We start from the raw sequence: 23,715 nt of genomic DNA on the forward strand, positions 1-23,715 counted from the left end.
AGAGAAAAAAGGTGACAGGAGGGATCGCTATCACATTACCTGTGATTGACAACCTCAGCTACCTGTGTGCTGTGTGGAGAGAGGTGTGTCCCTTTCCTCCAATCAGCTCTCAGAGCTCTCTTCACTGAGCTCTTTAGAGTCTAACTTCAGCTGTCCAGCCCCTGTTTTCTGAAAGCTCAGACAAACGTTATAAATTCTGCACTTTGAATGGATGTAGAGAAGAGGATATTGCAGATAAACAGGTATAACTTGTGTAGGAGGATTGGTTTCATCTCTGTGTATCACCTGAGGCCAGTCATTTCACTGGGTAAGTAAGGGTTTACAACCACTTTAACCACTACATGTGAATGTAAAAAAAACCTTCAGTATGCAGCTCCCCCCTTAGCCCTCCCTAATACTTACCTAAGCCCAATCTCTATTCAGTGATGTGCTTAAAAGCCAAGGCTCTCCTGGGTCTCTCCTTCATCATTAGCTGAGATGAAGCAGTAGGAGCCATTGGCTCTCGCTGCTGTCAAACCACAGCCAGTGAGGAGGGAGCGGGGGGACTTATGGACTGAGAGAGCTGGGCTCATGAGCGAGCATGCACGAGTGCCCCCACAGCAAGCAGCTTGCTATGGGGGCATTCGTTAGCACTGGCAGGGGACCAAAGAAGAGGAGGATCGGGGCTGCTCTGTGCAAAACCATTGTACAGAGCAGGTAAGTATAACATGTTTGCTTTAAAAAAAATGTGCTTTTACAAAAACGTTAAATACAAAACACAGTTGCTACTGTAATATAGAAAGCTTTACACAGAATCTCTGTTAATAATGGCATTACTACCAGGAGCCATGGGATGCTCCATCTACCTTTATTATTGTACCATATTATTCATTTAAAAAAACTCCACAGACATTGTCTTTTAATTTCAAATACTTTATTGGTCCACACGATATACAAGGCCAATCCTTTCATCAGTTGCGTCATGTCACCTATGTCAGAAGTGATTGACGTCCTTGTATATTTTATTGTATAAAATGCTTTAATTCTAGAGTTGGCCCATTTCTTAGTTTTACCAATGAAACCTATCAAGTTGATATTAATGTGAATGATCTTCCCACAAAAAAAAAAAATAAAAAAAAAAAGACTTTGCAAATATATAAATGAAGGGACCTTTTCATCATTTAAAAGTTACAAAAAATATAACACATTTATAAAAAGGAAATGTAGAACAATGCAAGTACTGGACCTGAAGCCTCCTGGGATATGCATGTCACATATCCCAGGAGATTACTGGCTTCCACACCACGGTCAGAGGAGGAGGGGCCTAATGGCACAACATCAGGGGGACGAGGAGCCAGGGAGAGGCAGCTGACACCCAATGACATAATATATAAAGATGGCAGTGGTGGATTACAGCAGGCCCATGCTGGATTTACCGGGCATGTGTTCATATTTACTGTGGATAACCCCTGTGAAAAATGTAAGAGGATTAATGTCCCATTAACCTCCTCAGCGGTAATCCCGAGTCTGGCTCGGGTTGGGAATTTCATTACAATAGCGGTAACCCCGAGCCAGACTCGGGCTTGCACCGCTCGATGCAGGGGAGGACACAGGTAACGTTACCTTGTCCCCTGGATCCAGCGATGTCCGCCGCGCTGTGTGATCGAGCCGTCCTGCGCTCGATTCACAGTGCCGAATGCCGCCGAGCTCCGTTCCCTGCGGCGTTACGACGCTCGGGAGCGGAGAACGGCGGCAAATTCAAAAATGTAAAAAGACACAAAACACACACAGCACTGTAATCTTACAGATTACAGTGCTGTAGTAAAAAATACACACCCCCTTTGTCCCTAGTGGTTTGTGCAATGCCCTGCATGCACTTTTATATTATAAATACTGTTTTTTACTGCTTGTAATTTGGAGATTGTCCATAGCAACCAAAACATGTCCCTTTTTCTTTTTTTTTTGGATTTGATTACATTATTGAATAATTTTTATTATTCTTTATTATATTATAAACTTTATCATACCCGGGATGTCCGCTAGACTCTGGTTTGAAGAGATTTCAGAGCGTTATTCCTAAGAATTACAGGACTACAAAATAAAAACCAGATTTCCATGCAAAATAATTGTACCGCTTTCAGCACCTTATTCCAGACTGAATCATACTGCCAGGGAGGTTAACATATGGCTTTTTTTCTGCACACCTCCACGCTAGTGTTCCCTGTACACACACACACACACACACACACACCTAAAACCTAGCTAACATACCCTCAACATTACCACCACCAAACACACAACTGAAACCCAGGAAGGAGGCACATTATTGTGCCTCACATCCCCAAAACCAAGCTAGTGACCCCCCTTACACACACCTGAAACCTAGCTAATGTGCCCTTAACACCACCGCTAAACACACACAACTCTAACTCAGCTAGTGGCTCCTACACCCCCTGAAACCCAGCTATATATCCTAAAACTGAGCTAGTGACTGCCCTTCACACACACATATACCTGAAATCTAACTTATGCACCCCAACACCACCATTCCCACTAAACACACAACTGAAACCCTGTTGACTCCGATGCATTTTGGTGAAATGGTGATTTTCTCCAAATTGTCTTGATTCTAACTTCTTTAACTTCACTCATCCTTTGTCAGGAAGGATCTCCCAGATCACTGACAAAGGAACACATGGCAGCCAACATGGGACTCTTCAAAGGATGTCCTGATGCCATCTTTATGTAAATCTGCTCTGTGTGACACCCCATTAGGTCTACGCAGCCTTTGAGGCTGAGTTCACACTTATGCAAGGCGGCCACCGAGCGCACAGCAAAAGGGTCCTGTGCATCTTTGGTTCCGTTTCAGGTCCGAATTCAGACCTAATTCATACCTGAAATGGTGACTGGGGATGCTCTGAGATGCCATGCCACACATCGTGTGAACTCAGCCTCAAGAAAGCACTTGGCCATCCACTAGCATTGTTGCTCTATAAAGTTTTATAGCAGGCACATTTGCATGAAGTTGGCCTTTCTTAAAAATAATAGCAACCGATATAGCCAGTGAGAGGAACATACAACTTACAAAACCGTGTTTTTAGGTTTTGTAAAAGTTGGGAATAAGGAGCGTTTTACTTTAAGAATGTCATTTAGAGCAGTGATCTCCAAACTGCGGCCCGGGGGGCATTTGATTGCTTTTATCTGGCACTTGGGGCAACATTTTCATTCACTGATTCCAACAATCGGACATAATTCCCGCCACTGACACCAATGAAGGGACACACTTCCTCCCAATGAGACCAAAATGGGGTACAATTCCTCCCAAAGACAGCAACGAAGGGGCACAATTACTCTCACTGACACCAATGGTGGGGCGCAATTCCTCCCACTGACACCAAAGATGGGGCATTGTTTATTTCCACTGCCATTCGGACCTTTCTACTCCCAAAGGCCACAGTCCAGCCCCCCTTAAAGTGGTTCTCCACCCTGAAGTGGAAGTTCTGCTCATCTGATCCACAATAAGCACCTTCAGGGGGGGGGGGGTGCAGTTACCTGGATAATCCAGGTATCTGCACCCACTTCCGGGAAAGACCACCGCAGATACCACCCCCCCCCCCCCCCCCCCGTTGTGTTCTGGGAAACACACAGTCCCCAGGACACAGCGGGGACCAGCAGAGACGCGAAGCGCGTCTCGCGCATGCGCAGTAGGGAACCGGGCAGTGAAGCCACAACGCTTCACTTCCCGATTCCCTGACAGAGGATGGCGGCGGGGGCAGCAGAGAGATGAGCGATCGCTCGCTCGTCATCTGCCGCCGACATCGCTGGACCCTGGGACAGGTAAGTGTGAATTTATTAAAAGCCAGCAGCTGCAACATTTGTAGCTGCTGGCTTTAAATTTTTTTTTAAAGGTGCAGAACCGCTTTAAGTCTGAAGAACAGAACAGTAAACCAGCCCTTTGTTTTAATAAGTTTGGTGACCACTGATCTAGAGGATATTTTATATATATCTATAAAAGCTCTGGTTCTTACTTGGGGGATGTTGGATCACTGTAGAGAAAATACTGTTTCCATCTTTGCAGCCCACTGCGCTGTTGCAGGATGTAAATTATTGGAGGTTCCCTCCCCGGAGTGTAAAGCCGCATACACACGGGCGGACTGTATGGCGTACTTAGTCCGTCATACAATCCGACGGACAGTCCGTCATACTTTCGACTGAACGGACTTGACCACACACGGATGCACAAACAGTCCGTCGAAAGCTTGCGCGATGACGTGTACAGCACGTACGACGGGACTAGAAATAGGAAGTCCAATACACAGCAAAGCACCCTTCCGCCGTGTAAATCCTTTCTGAGCATGCGCCATTCTTAGTCCGTCGAACTAGCATACTGACGAGCGGATTGTCCGCTGAAACCAAAGTACGACGGAAAGAATTTTGAAAAATCCGAAATACTTAGTACGCCAGACTGCACGCTGAAAAAGTCCGCTGAAGCCCACACACGAGCGGACTGTCCGCTGAAATGTGTTTAGACGGACTAAGTACGCCATACAGTCCGCCCGTGTGTACGCGGCATAAGAAGTAGCCCCATGGCAATCATTTGGTGACATTGCTTAATCCTAGGGATATCCTGAAAATCAGGGAAAGGTCAGTGCAAACTGGTGAGCAATGTGATGCTCTCTCTCTCTCTCTCTCTCTCTCTCTCTCTCTCTCTCTCTCTCTCTATATATATAATATCACAAAGGACTTTTAATTTTTTTCCACTTATGGACTGTTTAGCTGTTTACGACCATCTATAAGGGAGTTCCTCTGTGAAGACAGAAATAGTGCAGTTAATATACCGAAGGAGTAGAAGCTATTCTCATAGCAAATTGAATGTTAGTAAATAAAGTGTCCACCCAATCATGCCCTAGCAAATATCCTGTAATATTTAATGTTCTTTATACATAATTGGGTATTCAAAGTGAACATAGGTTTACCTTATTTACCAACATTTACGTTGCTAAAAAAACAGCCTCTACTTTAGTAACTCAACGCCAATGCGTCAACAATGGCTCGTTGTAAATAGATACTTTGCCTTTGTGAAGAATGTTTCTGGTCGGTCTGAATGCTGTATGCCCTTTTCAAGTCTGCAGTAAATACCTTTCAACAAACTCTTAAAGCGGAGTTCCACCAAAAAGTGGAACTCCCGCTTTAAGGCTTCCTGGCTCCTGTTTGTGAAACTGATCTTTAGGGGAGGGGGGGGGAGCAGGTACCTGAATTTGATAGCTACCTGCTGCCACTTCTGTTCCGGTCCCCTTAGGTGATCGGAAGCGGAAGTTCTTCCTTAATAAAGTCTTCTGGGAGATATGACAGATCCTAGAAGACTTCTGGGCCATTCACAGTGTGCAGCACCGCTCGCGCATGAGCAGTGGGCACCCGGTCGTGAAGTCGCAAGTTGTCACAGCCGGGTTCCCATAATAGAGATGCCGGCACTACTATGGGAGGACATGGGGAGAACATGGCTTTGGTGAGTACACCGCTGGATTATGGGACAGGTAAGTGGCTGTTTAATAAAGATTATCAGCTACACTTTTTGTAGCTGCTGACTTTTAATAAACAAACGAATGACTGGAACGCCGCTTTGAGTGAATGTCTCCAAATCCAATCAAAGACATCTAGAGGGTCTTGTATTAAAAGAGAAGTGTGGGTTTTGGATCCAATGCCGCAGCTGTACCCCACTGTCTCTACACTGGGAACTGAGAGATCAAAGACCGATGATCACAAATGTATCGGTCTTCAATGAGCAAAGAGTGGTGACTGTCAGGCACTGGCTCTCTGATGTGCCTCTCCATCACTCCATCACTCTCCATCACTTACTGGAGCGCTGGGCTGTGGAGGGGCGGGAGTGTCTGGCTCAAGCTTTCAATGGTGTGCAGAGAGGCTGAGAGGCTGAGCTAGCTGGCAGTCAGGCATCTGGTGGATCCCAACATTAAAATGGGGATTCCTCCAAAGTCTGGGCTGGTAAGCTGACATCTGGCTTCAGAGACTGGTCTGGCTTAGCCTGCTGTCAGCTGAATACAGGTTTATAGGAGTGCAGAACAAATTGAACTCCTGTGATCTACTGGAGAAGTAGGACCAAAAGAGTTTGGGGCTACCTCTCCTTTAAGCCAGATATAGGGGGAGACAACAGCGAAAAGAAGTGTATAAATAGGCTAATGGAAACTTATCAGCTGGAAGCATCTTCTACCTTCTGGTTGGCAGAATTAGCACCACAGACAATGAACACGTCATTGTTTAAAGTGTAAGTTCACCTTCATAGAAAATCTATAAGACGACCTTACACGCACCCCCTCCCGACACCCCACACCCCTGGTCCTGCTGTACCAAACTACCGCGATCCCCTGCTGTCAGACACAGAAAAGCCGCTTCACCAGTCTGGGGATTTGAAATCCCAGTGGCTTTCTCGCCTCTCCTTGTAGTGCTGACAGCATGGGCTGGACAGCTTCTGATTGGTCAGAGCCATCCATGTGATGGTTCTAGCTAATTAGAATCCCTGCAGTGCCTATTGCCTAAAAGATACAAACACAAGGTTAAGCCATGTTTCAAATCTCCGGACTGGTGAGGCAGCTTTTCCATGTCTGACGGGAGGGGGGGGGGGGGGCGGTATGGCAGTATGGTATTGCAGACCTCAGGGGGATGGGGAGGGTAGTCCAGTGTAAGGTCACCTTACAGATTTTCTGTAAAGGTGACCTTACACTTTAGAGAAACCAGTACTGAGTAAAATGGCAGGCTGATGTTTTCTTCTTCCAAAAAGCTTTTTTAACTAGACGTTATGATGATTCAGTGGTTTCAATTGTTTCCCATTTACTGACCCAGAACAAGGATGTAGTTTAGGCAACTGGTATTTTCATATAGAAGACATCAATATCAGTCTACATATGCTATGTGGCTATAGAGAATATGGACACCCTTTCAAACGATTGAATTCAGATATATCCACTACATGGTACTGTAAATACTATCATATAGAAAGACAATTTAGAAAACTGTGAACATTCAACCTTCTGGCAAGTTTTAAGAAGGCCCTGTACAAAGCCAGCTCCATAAAACCATGGTTTGGTATGGAGGAACTTGTGTGTCCCGCACAGAGCTCTGTCCTCAACCCTACTGAACATCTCTGGGATGAACGGGAACACTGATTGTGAGCCAGATCTTCTCAACCAACATAACCTCACAAATGTTTTTTTGGCTGAAAGGGCACATATTCTCAAACGCACATTTTAATATTAGCCTGTGGTTTTGGAAAGGGATGTTCAACAAGCTCCTTTCAGTGTGGTGGTCAGGTGTCCACAACCTTCTGGCCATATAGCGTGTTTCAGGGATGGACTGGCCATCGGGAGTACCGGGAGATTCCCGGTGGGCCGATGGCCAGTTTCAACCGCATCTGCAGTCCGCTGCGATCTACCCCTCAACCGCTGACAGCTGGTGCCTGACAGGTAGATCGAGATGCATGCAGAGTAGCGCTGGAAGCATCTGTCTGTAGTAAGTTTTCTCTCATGTCACCCAGCACTGCTCATTCACGATGGCCCCTCCTCTCTTCTCATCTATCCCCATTGGCTTGTGACATCATCTGAGAAGAGAGGAGGGGCCACCGGGGAGCGAGCAGAGCTGGGTGACATGAGAGAAAACTTACTAAAGACAGGAGCTTCCTGCGCTACTCTTCATGCTGGCTAGTAAGATCCCCTGATGTGGCCTATAACGTGCCCCCTGATGTGCCCCATGCCCTGATGTGCTATGTCCCCCATGCCCTGATGCGCCCCGTGCCCTGATGTGCTATGTGCCCCATAATGTGCCCTGATGTGCCATAATGTGCCCCGATGTGCCCCATGCCCTGATATACTATGTGCCCCGTGCCCTGATGTGCCATGTGTCCTGATGTGCTATGTGCCCTGATGTGCCATGTGGCCTGATGTGCCCCATGCCCTGCTGTGCCCCGTGCTCTGATGTCCTATGCCTTGATGGGCCCCATGACCTGATATGCCCCGTGCCCTGATATCCTATGCCCTGATGTGCCCCGTGCCCTGATGTGCCCCAATATACTGTGCCCTGTATGCTGATGTGCTGGGCTCTGTACCCTGATGTACCGTACACTGATGTGTTGTGCCCTGGGTCGGCCTGGCGTGTTTCTCCCAGTACAGGTTTCCTTTAGGCTTCATGCACCCAGAACGGCAGTAATGATAGGAGGCGAACGCTGCTCTGTTAGTAAAGACATAAAAGCACTGCAGAGTTCTAAAGATTAACACTATGGCTAAAGATGTGTGCTTTTTTTACTAGTTTCCCTATTATCAATGTTTGCAGAGCCGGTATATTCTCCAAGCCTTGCCCCAGCAATCGCATATTGTGATACAATCACAGGGGAGGCTGCAAAAGACATTGTAATGTATTGGGAGACGTAAGTCCCATGGTGTAGCAGCCAACAGTGTGTGAGCTAGATCAAGGTGCTCTTGGATCAGATTTACATGTGTAGGAAAGTGCAATCTGTACTCTGCATGACCAAAGCGGCAAGCAGGAGGGGAAGGAAATTCTGAGGAACTTGGCTCCTCTATGACTTCCTGCAGTCACAAGAAGGCAGCTGTCTGATTGAACGCTGGCACCCATGTGACTTCAGTGGCTATCTTGGGTCAGGCAAAGTCTATTTAAGACTCTGGCTTCTGGGTTTGGTGCGCTTTGTGCAAGTGGCTAGTGTAGGGACAGGTTCCCTGTCTGGCAGGGACAGTGCTTAGCGGTAGGGAGAGGTTTTGGAGGAGTAGGGACAGTGCAGGAACTATGTTTAGCTCGCTTCAAGGAAGCCTCCCCTTTGGTTGTGGACCGGCCAGGCCATATTCCACTCCTCATGACAGATGCTGTCGTAATTTTAAAGTCTACAGACCGCTGTTACAGTTCATAAGTGGTTCCGGATGGTCCTGCCTACTCGCCTGGCCTAGTTGTATTGTGTGGGACTTTTCTACACTATATTGCTATTGTCTAACTTGGACTCTGTGGGGTTGATTCACTAAAGGCAAATAGACTGTGCACTTTGCAAAGCGCAGTTGCACTCTACAAGAGCAGTTGCTCCAGAGCTTAGTAAATGAGGAGAAGCTCTGCTGGCTTCCATCATCCAATCGTGTGCAAGCAAGAACGCATTTTTTTTGTTGCATGTGATTGGTTATTCTTTGAAAAGTGAAGCTTAAAGGGGTTGTAAAGGTTCATTTTTTTTTTCTACATAGGTTCCTTTAAGCTAGTGCATTGTTGGTTCACTTACCTTTTCCTTCGATTTCCCTTCTAAATGTTTTTTTTCTTTGTCTGAATATCTCACTTCCTGTTTCTCCTCAGTAAACTTCACACCATCATCCGAGCGGTGATTAGTCAGCCAGAACAGCTTACTGAGGAGGAACAGGAAGTGAGAAATTCAGACAAAGAAAAGTGCACAGTCTATTTGTCTTTAGTAATCAACCCCTGTGTGTTTAGTAGTTGCTACACCATACTGCACCTTACTCGCACATGAGGCTGGTTCATTAAAGTGTTACTAAACCCACAGTAGTAAAATCAGTCTGTATATACAGCAAAGCATGCTTGTTATACTCACTAGGGAACCTAAGGGGTTAATCATCTGCATTGTGTAAAAATGCTGTTTGATCTTGTATGCACATATTCTCCTCTTCCTCCACTGACTCCAGAAAATGTCCAGATAAGACAGAGCCTTTGGAGTCAGACTGCACATGCTCAGTTTGGTGTGTATTGCTAGAGAGTTTTTTTTTTTCTTGGGAGAGTGCATGTGATCAGCACAGGGCCAATCAGCACTGTCCAGACAGAGTGTCAGGGACCCTGTATCCTGATAGGCAGTTCAGTGCAGTATGAAAACTCCTACATGTTTTACCAGGAACTGATAGAAGTCACAAGGCTGCTATAAACAGCTGATAAGAAAAGGTATTTAGCAGTTTATATTTACTAAAATAATTGCATTTCCATGTACTGTGTAGTGTGGGAGACCAGATATAGTGAATGCAGGGTCCTGGCTTTAGTAACACTTTAAGGATTTTGTCTTTTCAAATACAGCATAATGTTTTTTTCAGGGCTCTTAATACTCGCTGTTCACTTCTAGCATTATAACATTAATACGTTTCAGGTAATTCTAAACAATATGTACCATTTGTGTCTGTGAAGATTTATCCAGGTCATGGCCTATCTGGTAACAGTTAGTCACTTCCAACTAAATTTTTTCTATAATGCTGAAGATGTTTCACCACTTATCCAAGTTGTTTCTCCAGTTGCCCCAGAATTTATATCCACACTTAACTCGATCACCTTAATCCAATTTCAATGGATTGTGTCAAGGTGATATTGATTATCCAAGAACAAGATGTTCTCATTTACAACCCATTCACTATGGTTCCATATTGTCTAGGGCAGGTATTTATTGTTCAAGTCACATGGCTGAAGATATACACTTTGAAGTCCAGTAACCCCTGTTATAAATGGCTATAAATGCTGGGACATGTTCCTGACACTCGGAGGAAGCCATTAGGCTAAGCGGTAAAACATCTTCAGCATTACAGAACAAGTCCATTTCAATGCGACTACCTACTACTATGCGCATACCAACCCATCACAGCACCTTAAACATGAAAAAGATGCATATTCAATGATCTTTATCTTGCAAACCTAAGCAAAAAGTGACCCTCTTTTTGTATTGTAGGAATCCAGATCACATGATAGTTCAGAGGTTGAAAAAATAAAGTACATTTGAGAATACAAGGATAACTACATTGTATTTGTGCTGAATAGATGTCTGCCTTTATTAGTTTCCACCACTGCCCATCAGTAACTGGTTTCTAGATGCTCAATTGCCAATTAATAATTTTGTCTTGACTGTCTTTTTTCCACCACCGTCCATCAGTAACGTTTTTTTAAATGCCAATAAATATTCTTGTCTGGTGCCCAAGAATCTTGGGACATCTGGTACATTGAGTCGTCTTTGCGTCCCCTGGAGTCGTGATGGCCGGTAGCGACACTGAGATCTTGACGTCAGTCAGTGTTCCTCTTGGTTATTGTCTTGTCTCTGTGAATTTGTGATTCTTGCCTGATATTTCTGCATAAGTCTGTCTCGTATCCTTAAGTCACCCTGCCTCTCGCGGCCGCTAACGTCTCCCGAATCTCAACGAATGCTTGTCTCTGCCAAGGCCTCAGACTTCCACAGGTTCCAGTGGCTGCAGATGAGCTTTCAGGAGCTGAATACTGCTGAGTATCTTCTTCTGGTGGCCAGAAAGTGTCACACCAATTAGCTGGATGTCTCTGGAAGTGAGGAAAAGGGAGAAGATGCCACAAAAGCATAAAAATGTGCTTTGCATGTAAATTATTTAGAAAAATATGAAAGACACTTTATATTTGCAGTAATACAAGACAATTTGATGGGAATATTCATTTTCACAGCCGGTTTGTGAAAGATTAAACATTTTTTCCATGTGAATGCTAAATGAAGAAGGGTCTTTTAAGGATAGCGCTACTAAAAACTAAAACTAAAATGAGTCAAAAACTTTCCATGTGTTACTAAGGAATCACTGCCTTTTTCGAAATCCCATTAGGGGCATTAGTATAAATCCTATCAGCCTGCCAATAAAATAAATTAAGGGATACTATACTGATATAGTAATATAGTACGACTGCTCTTTTTAAATATGTTGTGGAAGGTGCAGTAGATTTATACATTATGCAGCTCAAAAAATGTGAATATCATCAAAAAGTTCATGTGTTTCAGTAATTCAATTCAAAAAGTGAAACTCATATTATATAGATTCATTACACACAGAGTGATATGTTTCAAACATTTTTTTAATACACTGAGCAAAATTATAAACAACACTTTTGTGTTTGCCCCTATTTATCATGAGCTGAACTTAAAGTGGTTGTAAACCCTTACAAACCACTTTGACCTACAGGTAAGCCTAGATTAAGGCTTACCTGTAGGTCCAAGAAATATCTCCTAAACCTAAACGATTTAGGAGATTTACCTGAAGACAGCCACTGCTGTCTACGGCGCATGCGCCGTAGACAGCGGCGCGCAGGCGCACTGGGTAAGCCGCAGATCGAGGCAATATGCCGCGGGTTTCGGCTCCTGTGCGCATGCGCAGGAGTGACGTCATCGCTGCTCTGGCGAATCACAGCGCCGGAGCAGCGAGACCCACGGAGACCCACCAAGAAGATGGTTGCTCGGAACTACAGGGGGCAGCGGTGACTTCGCTGGCTCCTGTGTCAGGTAAGTGACACATAATGGACTAGTCCATTATGCTTTACCTTTGCAGAGAATCAAAGAGGAAGTAACCCCATCAGGGTTTACTTCCTCTTTAAAGATCTATGACTTTTTCTATGTACACAAAAGGCCTATTTCTCTCAAATATTGTTCACAAATCTGTCTAAATCTGTGTTAGTGAGCACTTCTCCTTTGCCGAGATAATCCATCCACCTCACAGGTGTGGCATATTAAGATGCTGATTAGACAGCATGATTATTGCACAGGTGTGCCTTAGGCTGGCCACAATAAAAGACCACTCTGGGCAGTTTTATCACACAGCACAATGCCACAGATGTCGCAGGTTTTGACAGAGCATGTAGTTGGCATGCTGACTGCAGGAATGTCCACCAGAGCTGTTTCCCTTGATTTAGTCACACCATACGGCCATACCATGCTTAAACCCACCACTTCGTCAAAGGACCCCATTTTCTTTGGATCCTACAGTATTCACAGAATAAAAAATAAATCCCACTTCTCAAAACCATGGGGCATACTCACTTCTCACATGGGAGAAGTGTGCTAGTTACAGATTCCTCTGCTTAACCACTTGCCGACTGTTTCACGCAGATATACTGCAGCACAAGGGCTCTCCTGGGTGAAATCCTATACAGGTATGTTCTACCCGTTTTCAGCCACCAGGGGGCATGCACGCACAGGGGGGGCCTGATGCATGTGGCCGGCGGGCACGATCACCGTCAGCCATGCGTGATCATGTGCACGAGTGCCAGCATGGGGATTTGTGTGTTTACACACACAAATCTCTGTACTGTCAGAGGAGAGGAGCCATATGGAAACCATATGGTTTCTTCCTACAATACTGACATCCCGCACAGTTAGAACACACTGAGGGAACACACATTTAACCCCTTGATTGCCCCCTAGTGTTAACCCCTTCCCTACCAGTGACATTTACACAGTGCATTTTTATAGAACTGATCGCTATATAAATCACAGCGGTCCCAAAAAAGTGTCAAAAGTCTCCGATCTGTCCATCGCAATACTACTAAAAATTGCAGATCACTGTCATTACTAGTAAAAAAAAAAATGATAATAGTAATAATAATAATAATAAAAATTCCATAAATCTTTCCCATTGCGCAAACCAATCAATATACACTTATTGTAATTTTGTTTTACCAAAAATATGTAGAAGAATCTATATTGGCCTAAACTGATGAAGACATTTGTTTTAAAAGAAAAAAAACTTTTGGGGGTATTTATTATAGACAAAATAAAAAAAATTGTTTTTTTTTTCAAAATTGACGCTCTTTTTTGTTTATAGTGCAAAAAAAAAAAAATGCAGAGGTGATCAAACACCACCAAAAGAAAGCTCTATTTGTGGGAGAAAAAGGACGCAAATTCCGTTTGGGTACAGCGTTGAATGGCTGCGCAATTGTCAGTTAAACAACGCAGTGCCAAATTATAAAAAGTGCTCTGGTCAGGTAGGAGGTAAAATCTTCTGGGGCTAAAGCAGTTAAACTGCACTATACAGGGGCATATACCTACTTATTGGTGGACACTACTAAAGTATTACTGGTGTGGGAGAGTGGGGTGCTCCGCCCCAGAGAGTCTGGTCAGGACTCAATATGTAACAAACAAACAAAAGTTTGGGGGGCACACCCTAAACATACATTTTTAGGTTGGTGCTGCTATAGAGACCAATATACAACTTAAGCCATATAAATAGCACACACATACACAAAAAAAGGATGCTTTTCAAATCTTGCAAGGCTACTTAAAATCACCCGTAAATATGGGGATTGTTTATATGGTTCAAGTTCTATTGTCGGTGTTTTAGAACAGAAAGTTAAAAATATTGTTTTTTTTACCAAAATTTGCGGTCGTTCTTTGTTTTTAGCGCAAAAAAAAAAAACGCAAAGGGTATCAAATACCACCAAAAGAAAGCTCTATTTGTGGGAAAAAAAAGGACATACATTTTATTTAAGTGTCAGTTAAAGTAAGGCAGTGCCATATCGCAAAAAATGGCCTGGTCAGGAATGGGGGTAAACCTTCCCAGAGGTGAAGTGGTTAAAGAGTACACAGATCAGTTCATACCCCTTCCTTGTTTTTTCATGAGGGTTTTCCTCAAATCATACTCATATTATGTGCAACAATTATTCCAGATTATATTATATTATTATTCCATTATTATATAACAGATTATTATTATTATACAGGATTTATATAGCGCCAACAGTTTACGCAGCGCTTTACAATATAAATAACACATGCACGCCCATGGAAAATGGCGCAAAATGATTTTTTAAACCCGCAGACATAAGCAGCTGCAAAACAGAATGATCAATTTTTCTTACTCAGCCGTCAGACGAGAAATGACATCTAGGCTTGTGTATCCGGCTTTATCGAAGTTCTCCTTGTATCTTTCCATCTTGATGGCCTCCAGCCACTCATGGGGTGAGGAGAGAGAGGGGAGATCTGGAGGACAGTTGCTCAGAAGCGGCTGAGAGGGTCTGATGGAGAAGAGAACGTTAAACATGGCAGCTTTCCGCACTAGTAACAATCAGTCGGCCGTGCTCTAGTTTTCACAGCTCTTAACTTACGTTAAATAGGCTTTTAGGTTAAATAATTTACAGCAGAGTTGGAAGAACCCACTAAATAAAACAAAATCTTAACCATTCTGGCTTTTAGCTCAAAACAATTGCGTGTTTGTGTTTACTCAGAGAATAATTGACTTCCGAAAATCTATTCTGATGACAATTTCCTAATTTGGCCTCCATGTTTTCCAATCACATGAATATCTGCAATGCTCTGTCCTGCGGGATTTGTGGTTAAATAGCCACAGCAGCCTTTTATTTAACCACAAAACAATCCACAATAACTAAATAAAAAACAGACCCATACATATCGCAACTGTTGGTTACAAGACTTTGGTGTCTGGAAGCCAAGAACGCTTCAGTAAAATCCACCCTTGTCCCCGGCCACAACCTACTAGCTTAAGGTCAGCACCAGAACTGACTATTTCGGCCTTCCCAATGGACCAACTGGCACCAACAAGGAGCATCTTACCATCAGATTGACCCCAGATTTGTAACCATCTCACCTTTTCAGAGACACCCAAAGACCCTCTAACCCGCCAAAAGATAAAATCAAGGAAGGCCTGGGTATTACAACTTCCTTTCCTTGACAACCTTTCAAAATTAACTGTAAGCAGATCCTAACCCTGCAGCTCCTCTGTCCTACCTAACCCTCAGCCTCCAATCTGGTAAGGCTCGGTTCACACAGGGGCGACTCAGATCCGACTTTAGGTCGCCCCTAGTCGCCTCAGGTCGGACAACATTTAAAAATCAATGTAAGTGAATGAGAGCCGTCTTAATGCACGCTACTGAAGTCGCTCCGACTTCAAAAGAAGTTCCTGTACTACTTCAATCCGACTTGTAGGCGACTTGTACCCATTGATTTCAATGGAGGTCGCCTCCAAGTCGGATCTCTGTCTATACGGAAGAGACTTTGACAGAATTATTAGCTCTGTAGGGGGAACTCCACGCCAAATTTATGAAAAAAATTTGGCGTGGGTTCCCCCTCCGAGAGCATACCAGGCCCTTAGGTCTGGTATGGATTCCAAGGGGAACCCCCTACGCCGAAAAAAACGGCGTGGGGGTCCCCCCCAGACCCTTATCCGAGCACGCTACCCGGCCGGCCAGGAAAGGGGGTGGGGACGAGCGGGTGCCCCCCCTCCTGAGCCGTACCAGGCCGCGTGCCCTCAACATGGGGGGGTGCCTTGGGGGAGGGGGGGCGTGCGGCCCCCCACCCCAAAGCACCTTGTCCCCATGTTGATGAGGACAAGGGCCTCTTCCCGACAACCCTGGCCATTGGTTTTCGGGGTCTGCGGGCGGGGGGCTTATCGGAATCTGGGAGCCCCCTTTAATAAGGGGCCCCCGGATACCGGCCCCCCACCCTATGTGAATGTGTATGGGGTACAATGTACCCCTACCCATTCACCTGTAAAATAAAGTACAAAAAAAAAACACAACACACAAGATAAAATAGTTTATTGCACAGCTCCGGGGGTCTTCCATCTTCGAGGGTCTTCCGTCTTCGGGGGTCTTCTCGCCGGACTCCTCTGCTATCTTCTTCTAGCTCTTTTGCTAGCGGAGGAGCCCGGCTTTCTTCCTCGCCGCCGCCCTCTTCTTCCGACTTCGGGGGTCTTGTCCCCCTCTTCGGTTCTTTTGCCGGGCCACTGCGCCTTCTTATAGCTCTTTTACAGGCGGTGGCCTGGTCTTCTGTCGCCGCCGCTGCCACCTTCCGTTCTTCTTCTTCTTCTCCTTCTTCTCCTGGAGAAGTTGACTCAAAGCTCTCTCCGGCCGCAATGCCAGGGACGCGCTGCGCGGTGACTTATATAGGGACAAGGGGCAGGGTCATCGGTTGATGTCACATGGGTTGATGTCACATGGTGACCCCGCCCCCTTACGATGTCACAGTCCCGGAGGATGCTGGGACTGTTGCCATGTGACATCAACCCATGTGACATCAACTCATGTGACATCAACCGATGACCCCGCCCCTTGTCCTTATATAAGTCGCCGCGCAGCTCGTCCCTGGCATTGCGGCCGGAGAGAGCGTAGAGTCAACATCTCCAGGAGAAGAAGAAGAAGAACGGAAGGCGGCGGCAACAGAAGACCGGGCCACCGCCTGTAAAAGAGCTATAAGAAGGCGCGGTGGCCCGGCAGAAGAACCGAAGAGGGGGACAAGACCCCCGAAGTCGGAAGAAGAGGACGGCGGCGAGGAAGAAAGCCGGGCTCCTCCGCTAGCAAAAGAGTTAGAAGAAGATAGCAGAGGAGTCCGGCGAGAAGACCCCGAAGATGGAAGACCCCCGAAGACGGAAGACCCCCGGAGCTGTGCAATAAACTATTTTATCTTGTGTGTTGTGTTTTTTTTGTACTTTATTTTATAGGTGAATGGGTAGGGGTACATTGTACCCCATACTCATTCACATACGGTGGGGGGGCGGTATCCGGGGGCCCCCTTATTAAAGGGGGCTCCCCGATTCCGATAAGCCCCCCCGCCCGCAGACCCCGACAACCAACGGCCAGGGTTGTCGGGAAGAGGCCCTTGTCCTCATCAACATGGGAACAAGGTGCTTTGGGGTGGGGGGGCCGCACGCCCCCCCTCCCCCAAGGCACCCCCCCATGTTGAGGGCACGAGGCCTGGTACGGCTCAGGGGGGGGGGCGCCCGCTCGTCCCCACCCCCTTTCCTGGCCGGCCGGGTAGCGTGCTCGGATAAGGGTCTGGGGGGGACCCCCACGCCGTTTTTTTCGGCGTAGGGGGTTCCCCTTGGAATCCATACCAGACCTAAGGGCCTGGTATGCTCTCGGAGGGGGAACCCACGCCAAATTTTTTTCATAAATTTGGCGTGGAGTTCCCCCTTCAGAGCTCATTGGCCACGGCAAAAGTCGCCTGGCCTGGGGCAACTTGTAAGTCACCCCAGGTTGTGTCTAAAAGTCGTGTTCAAGTCGTCTCCAAGTTGCCTCACAAAGTCGTCCTGAAGTCGTGTCGCCCCTGTGTGAACCGAGCCTAAGGCCTTTTGCTTCTACACAAATGTAACTATTTCCTGCAGAATTTCCCTCACCGCAGTCATGTAGCTCCTCCATTAGTCTTTTCCTCTATGTCAGAAGTAAGCTTTCAGATCATAGGGGAAAATTGAAGATATATCTAAACATACTGTAAATTTTTTGATTCATGTTTTTTTTTTTTCAGGGGTAGTATGTTATGCTTCACAGATGCACTTAGCCAACAACATCAAAGAACAAGACCTGGGTTTAGGGAAAGAAGACTAAATGAACAATCTAGTACAGCCTTTATCAACGAGGGTTCCTCCAGAGATTGCTAGGGGTTTCCTTGAGAAATTAGAAATTTCTGCCCCTCAGATTAGTACCCACTGACACCAATGATATGTTTTATTTGAAGGTCATAATGATTTTTTATTTTTCAGGAGTGGTGTGTTAGCTTCACTATTGCACTGGGCCAGCAACAACAGTCAAGAACATAACCTGGGTATAGGAATAAAAGACACTAATTGAACCATGTAGTGAGTCTTTCTCAAGCAGGGTTCAGTGGAACTCTAAGGTTCCTCCAAAGGTTGCTGGGGTAATGAGTAATTACTGCCTCCCAGATTAGTAATGTGATGGGAGGGGGGGGTCTGTGATGTAAAAGGGGGATGTCATGTGAAGGGGGTCTAGGAAGGACATAAAGGGGAGTCTGTGATGTGAAGAAGGGACTGAGGACTCTTTTACACTTGTGCAGAGATCTACACTCACCGGCCACTTTATTAGCTACACCTGTTCACTTGCTTGGTAACACAAATTTTTAATCAGCCAATACTATGGTAGCAACTTAATGCATTTAGGCACCTAGATGTGGTGAAGAAGCCGAGCATCAGAATGGGGAAAAAAAGAGTATTTAAGTGACTTTAAGGCTGGGTTCACACTATTGCGATGCGGGAACGCCGCGAATCCGCGGCGTTTTCCCGCATCGCTCACCTCCCGCCGGCAGTTCACACTGCCCTATGCGGACGGCTGGGGGTGTCAATGTTATGTTAATGACACCCCCAGATCCGTCGGCATATCGCAGTGCGATCTGCCGACTCGCACAGGAATCGGATCGCATGGTGTGAACCCCCATGCGATCCGATTCCGTTGCGGACCCAAAAAAGGGTCCTGTGCGAGTTTGCTGCGGGACAGCTGCGAGTTCAGCCATACTATCTGTATGGCTGAACTCGCAGTGCTACGGAGATCGGATGTGATTTGCTGTGCGAATCACATCCGGATCTCCCCCCGCAGCAGTGTGAACCCAGCCTAAACATGGCATTATTGTTGTTGGTGCCAGACAGGCTTTTCTGAGTATTGTGCTGATCTCCTGGGATTTTCACACACAACCATCTCGGGTTTACAGAGAATGGTCCAAAAAAGAGAAAATATCCAGTGAGCGGCTTGTTGATGTCAGAGGAGAATGGGTTTGAGATGATAGAAAGGCAACAGTAACTCAAATAACCAAGGTATGCAGAATTTTATCTCTGAATGCACAACACAACAAACCTTGAAGCAGATGGGCTACAGCACACTGGGTGCCTGTCAGCTAAGAACAGGAAACTGAGGCTACAATTCGCACAGGATCACCAAAATTGGACAACAGAAGATTGAAAAAATGTTGCCTGGACTGATAAGTTTCCATTTCAGCTGTGACACTCAGATGGTAGGGTCAGAATTTAGCATAAACCACATGAAAGCATGGTGGTGGTGTAATGGTGTGGGGGATATTTTCTTGCCACACTTTGGGCCCCTTATTACCAACTGAGCATTGTTTAAACACCACGGCCTACCTAAATATTGTTGCTGACCATGTCCATCCCTTTATGTCTACAGTGTACTCATCTTCTGATGGCTCCTTCCAGCAGGATAATGCCACAAAGCTCATATCATCTCACCACTGTTTTTTTGAACATGACAATGAGGTCCCTGTACTCCAATGGCCTCCACAGTCACCAGATCACAATCCAATAGAGCACCTTTGGGATGTGGTGGAATGGGATATTGTCATCATGGATGTGCAGCCGACAAATCTGCAGCAACTGCGTGATGCTATCATGTAATATGGACCAAAATCTCTGAGGAATGTTTCTAACACCTTGTGGAATCTATGCCACAAAGAGCGAAGGCAGTTCTGAAAATAAAAGGGGGTCCAAATCGGTACTAGCAAGGTGTACCTAATAACCTGTCCGGTGAGTGTATGTTTTTCTGCTCTAAAAGATTGCAGGTCTCCTCTATGTGCCCTGTTCCTGGGTTCTGAACTGTGAAATGCACACTGTGTGCATTGTTCTGCTGTGGACTGGATGGAGATCACCTGAGGGCTCTGTACACAGTCTGTTTCTATACACCCAACTGAGCTGTGGTGCATAAAATGAATGATGTGTACAGGAGGTCGTGATGTGAAGAACCCGAGTCATAGCTCAAGCATGAATCTCGGAACTCCGCTGGACGAAATTTTACTGACTGGCCCTCCGTGAATTTTAATTCAGTACTCTTGATCTATACAAACAATTGTAGATAAGCTGATCATCCAGGTGAAGTTTGACCTCAAGGAAATGTTTCCATTTGAACAGGGAAAATGTATTTTAAAAAATAAAGTCTAAATTATTGTAGCCATGCCAGGATGTTCTGCCAATAGAACATACCATAGAAGAAAACTTGCATTTAGACTTTACTTGCATCCTGTCATTTCAACATACGTCATAATTCACCTGCTATTTGATACTCCTACAGTTCTTAAACAATTGGGGTTTCTAATCATCCGATCCAAAGAGCTGACAATCTGTTCAAAACGCAGCCTCTGAGAACGGTCCCGCTGCCAGCAGTCTAACATTAGGAGGTGCAGGGCGCTGGGGCAGTCAGGGGGTGGAGGAAGACGATATTCTTGCTCAATGGCATCCAGCACCTGAGGATAGTAGAGAGAATTAAATTACATGACGACCCAACCATTAAAACCTCAGATAAGCTTTAACATTTTAATGATGAGTGGATCTTGCTCAAAGTTTGCAATGTTCTGTAATGTTCCAAAAGGATGTCATTTTAAACCTTTTGTAATAAGGCTTGCATGTTTACTCATTATATGCTAAATATTTAGATTCTTGGACAAGATCAGTAATGACTGGTTCACATTTAACAGACTGCTTGTACTGAGCAATCCACTAAGAGCTGGTGTGGCCTTCACATCTAAAGCCTTTACTGTACAAACAAGTATCAGTCTTTCTCAATCGGGGGTTCCAGAGATTAGAGGTGCTAGGAGTTCCTTGAGTAATGACTTATTCACCTCTCAATTGATGGTGCCTGCTTTCTGTGGATCCAGGGCTGGTGTCACTCAGCAGACACAGCAACATGGGACTGGTGGAGCCTCTGCTCTTGACACTTAATCCATCTGTAAGGAGGGGTGGCATTCCTCTCATTGACTCCAACATATGGAGCATTCCTCCCATACCCAAAGTGTAAGGGGCATTCTCCTCACTGGCCCCCAATGTTGGGGGCAGTTCTTCCCATTGACTACCAATGTAAGGGGCATTCTTCTCACTGACTCCCAATGGAGGGGGAATTCTTCCCACTGACCTCCAATGTAAGTGGCATTCTTCCTACTGACCCCCAATGAAGGAGGCATTCTTCCCACTGACCCTCAATGGAGGAAGCATTCTTCCCACTGACCTCCAATGTAGAGGGTGTTCTTCCCACTGACCAGCAATGTAAGGAACCTTCTTCCCTTTGTACCCAAATTTAAGGAGTATTCTTACCATCGGCCTAATTTTTATCACTGACCACCTATACAAGCAGCAATCCCTCATTGATCTTCAATGTAAGGAGCGTTATTCCTACTGACCACCAAGGTAAGTGGCATTCTTCTCACTTACCCCCCCCCCCCCCCCCAATATAAGGGGCATTTTTCCCCAACTACACTGTACCCAGGCACATCTCCATCTGACCACCGAGGTAAGTGAGGACAACCTCCCACTGATTGTCAGTCTTCTTGCACTGAACACAAATTTGTAGATCGTATTTGCCAACGACCACCATAAATGGAGTTGCAGATAAAATTTTCAGCAGTGGTTCTCTGAGGCCTGAAAAATATGGACATAGTTCATCTAGGGATAAAAGGTTAAAAAAGACTGACATAGGATTTGACCTGTGTATACAAAATCTTCTGCAAACCCTAATTTATTGGGATATAATTGATCCACTAATGAAAGTGGCATTGAGGTGGGTGACGTAACAGAAAACACTTAACCAATCATTTCTCAGTCACCTCCTGGTTGCTCATGTCCCAGTATGGCCTTTCTCCATAGGATGTCACTTCCCACATGACAATTCCGTAGCTCCATACATCACTAGAGCTGGAGAATTTCCTTTGCTGATGAGCTTCAGGCGCCATCCAACGCAATGACTGTCTGCCAACCTGAAACAAAGTTGAAGATTACTTCCATTACGAAGACAGAAAACTCAACCTTCAATCATTGTTCAAAGAAATGGTTAGATGTGATATAACAAAATTATAAGAACACAAAGGAAATGGGATGAATTTCTCCTATGGGGACACAGCAATAGTTGATTAGTAGAGTGTGGATAGTTTAGAACAGGGGTCTTCAAACTACGGCCCTCCAGTTGTTCAGGAACTACAATTCCCATCATGCCTAGTCATGTCTGTGAATGTCAGAGTTTTACAATGCCTCATGGGATTTGTAGTTCCGCAACAGCTGGAGGGCCGTAGTTTGAGGATCCCTGGTTTAGAACCTCTGACAGGTGTTTAACCACTTAGCGACCGCCCAACTTAGATATACTCTATACACTAGGGTTGCCACCTTTTCTTCAAGTCAAACCCAAACACTTTAGCGGTGCACAGCAATTTTTTTTATAGTATAAACTATACATATATTTTGCTACTAAGAAACATTTCTAATCATTTGAAGTTAATAACAAGAGTTCCCTGTTACATCAGAGTCCACAGAGTTCCTCTTTACATCTGAATTCGCAGAGTTCCCTTTCACTGTAAGTGGGGGGGGGGGGGGGGGGCTTTTCAGACTCTGATGTAAGGGAGAACTCTGGGGACTCTGACATAAGGGATGCGCTGGGAACCCTGATCTAAGGGGGAACACTGAGAACTCTGATGTACGGAGAGGACTCTGATGTAAGGGGAAAGACTGTGGCCTCTGGTGTAAAGGGAAACTCTGATATAAGGGGTGCTCTGAGAACCCTGATTTGCCTTAGTGTACTTACTCAGAGGCAAGAGAGTGAAGGGGGGAGACTTCAATCACAGATGGATGGATGGTGAGATGGATGGTGAGCTCACTCACCTCTTGACAGTCAGCACCTCTCATCCAGTTGGATCTGAAGCTTCTGCACTTCAAATTTGTGGCCCAAATTTCCCTTTTCTGAGGCACAGTGCCAGGGATTGGAGTGTGGGCAGACAAAGAGGGGTAGGGGTGGGGGGGAAGAGGTTCAGATCGAGCCCTCTCTCCTCTCCCGTCTGTATGTGTTTGGGGGGGGGGGTTGTTAATGTTGGCTTTGGGGAGTGTGAAAGAGAGTAACAGACACTCTCAGCTTAGACAACTGCAGCCAGCAAACCTGCCGGGAAGCCATAGGCCAGTCTAAATAATGTGTCCGGGTTGCAGACAGTCTGAAACCCGGACACATGATTCCAAACCCGAACTGTCCGGGTGAATCCTGGACAGGTGGCAACCCTACTATACACTCCCGCTGTGATTGGACCTGCCAGAACCCACCAATTGTTTAGGAGAAAGACAGAACTGCGGTCTGCCTATGTAAACAAGGCAGATTGCCATTCTGTTAGAGGGGAATGTGCTGTTCCTGCTTACATTCCCCCAGTCAAAGCACCTCCCCCACACAGTTAATAATCACTCACAGAGAACACAGTTA

At 45.6% G+C, this 23,715-nt stretch overlaps 1 protein-coding gene across 1 annotated transcript in view; it reads right to left on the reverse strand.

Annotated features, from left to right (window-relative positions):
• Positions 1-6,613: 6,613 nt before the first annotated feature.
• Positions 6,614-23,715, reverse strand: part of LOC143930640 (ephrin type-B receptor 5-like) — a 112,869-nt gene continuing 95,767 nt past the window's right edge. The window contains exons 13-16 of the mRNA XM_077455134.1: positions 22,088-22,237; positions 20,541-20,734; positions 14,602-14,757; positions 6,614-11,289 (exon numbers count right to left, since the gene is read on the reverse strand). Coding sequence (XP_077311260.1) covers positions 11,181-11,289; positions 14,602-14,757; positions 20,541-20,734; positions 22,088-22,237 — 609 coding nt within the window. The 3' untranslated portion in view covers positions 6,614-11,180. The remainder of the gene's footprint in view (positions 11,290-14,601; positions 14,758-20,540; positions 20,735-22,087; positions 22,238-23,715) is intronic.

Source organism: Lithobates pipiens, unplaced genomic scaffold, assembly GCF_037356315.1.
Source record: "Lithobates pipiens isolate NorthernLeopardFrog02 unplaced genomic scaffold, aLitPip1_a1.2 Scaffold_25, whole genome shotgun sequence".
In the NCBI taxonomy this organism is placed as follows: domain Eukaryota; kingdom Metazoa; phylum Chordata; class Amphibia; order Anura; family Ranidae; genus Lithobates; species Lithobates pipiens.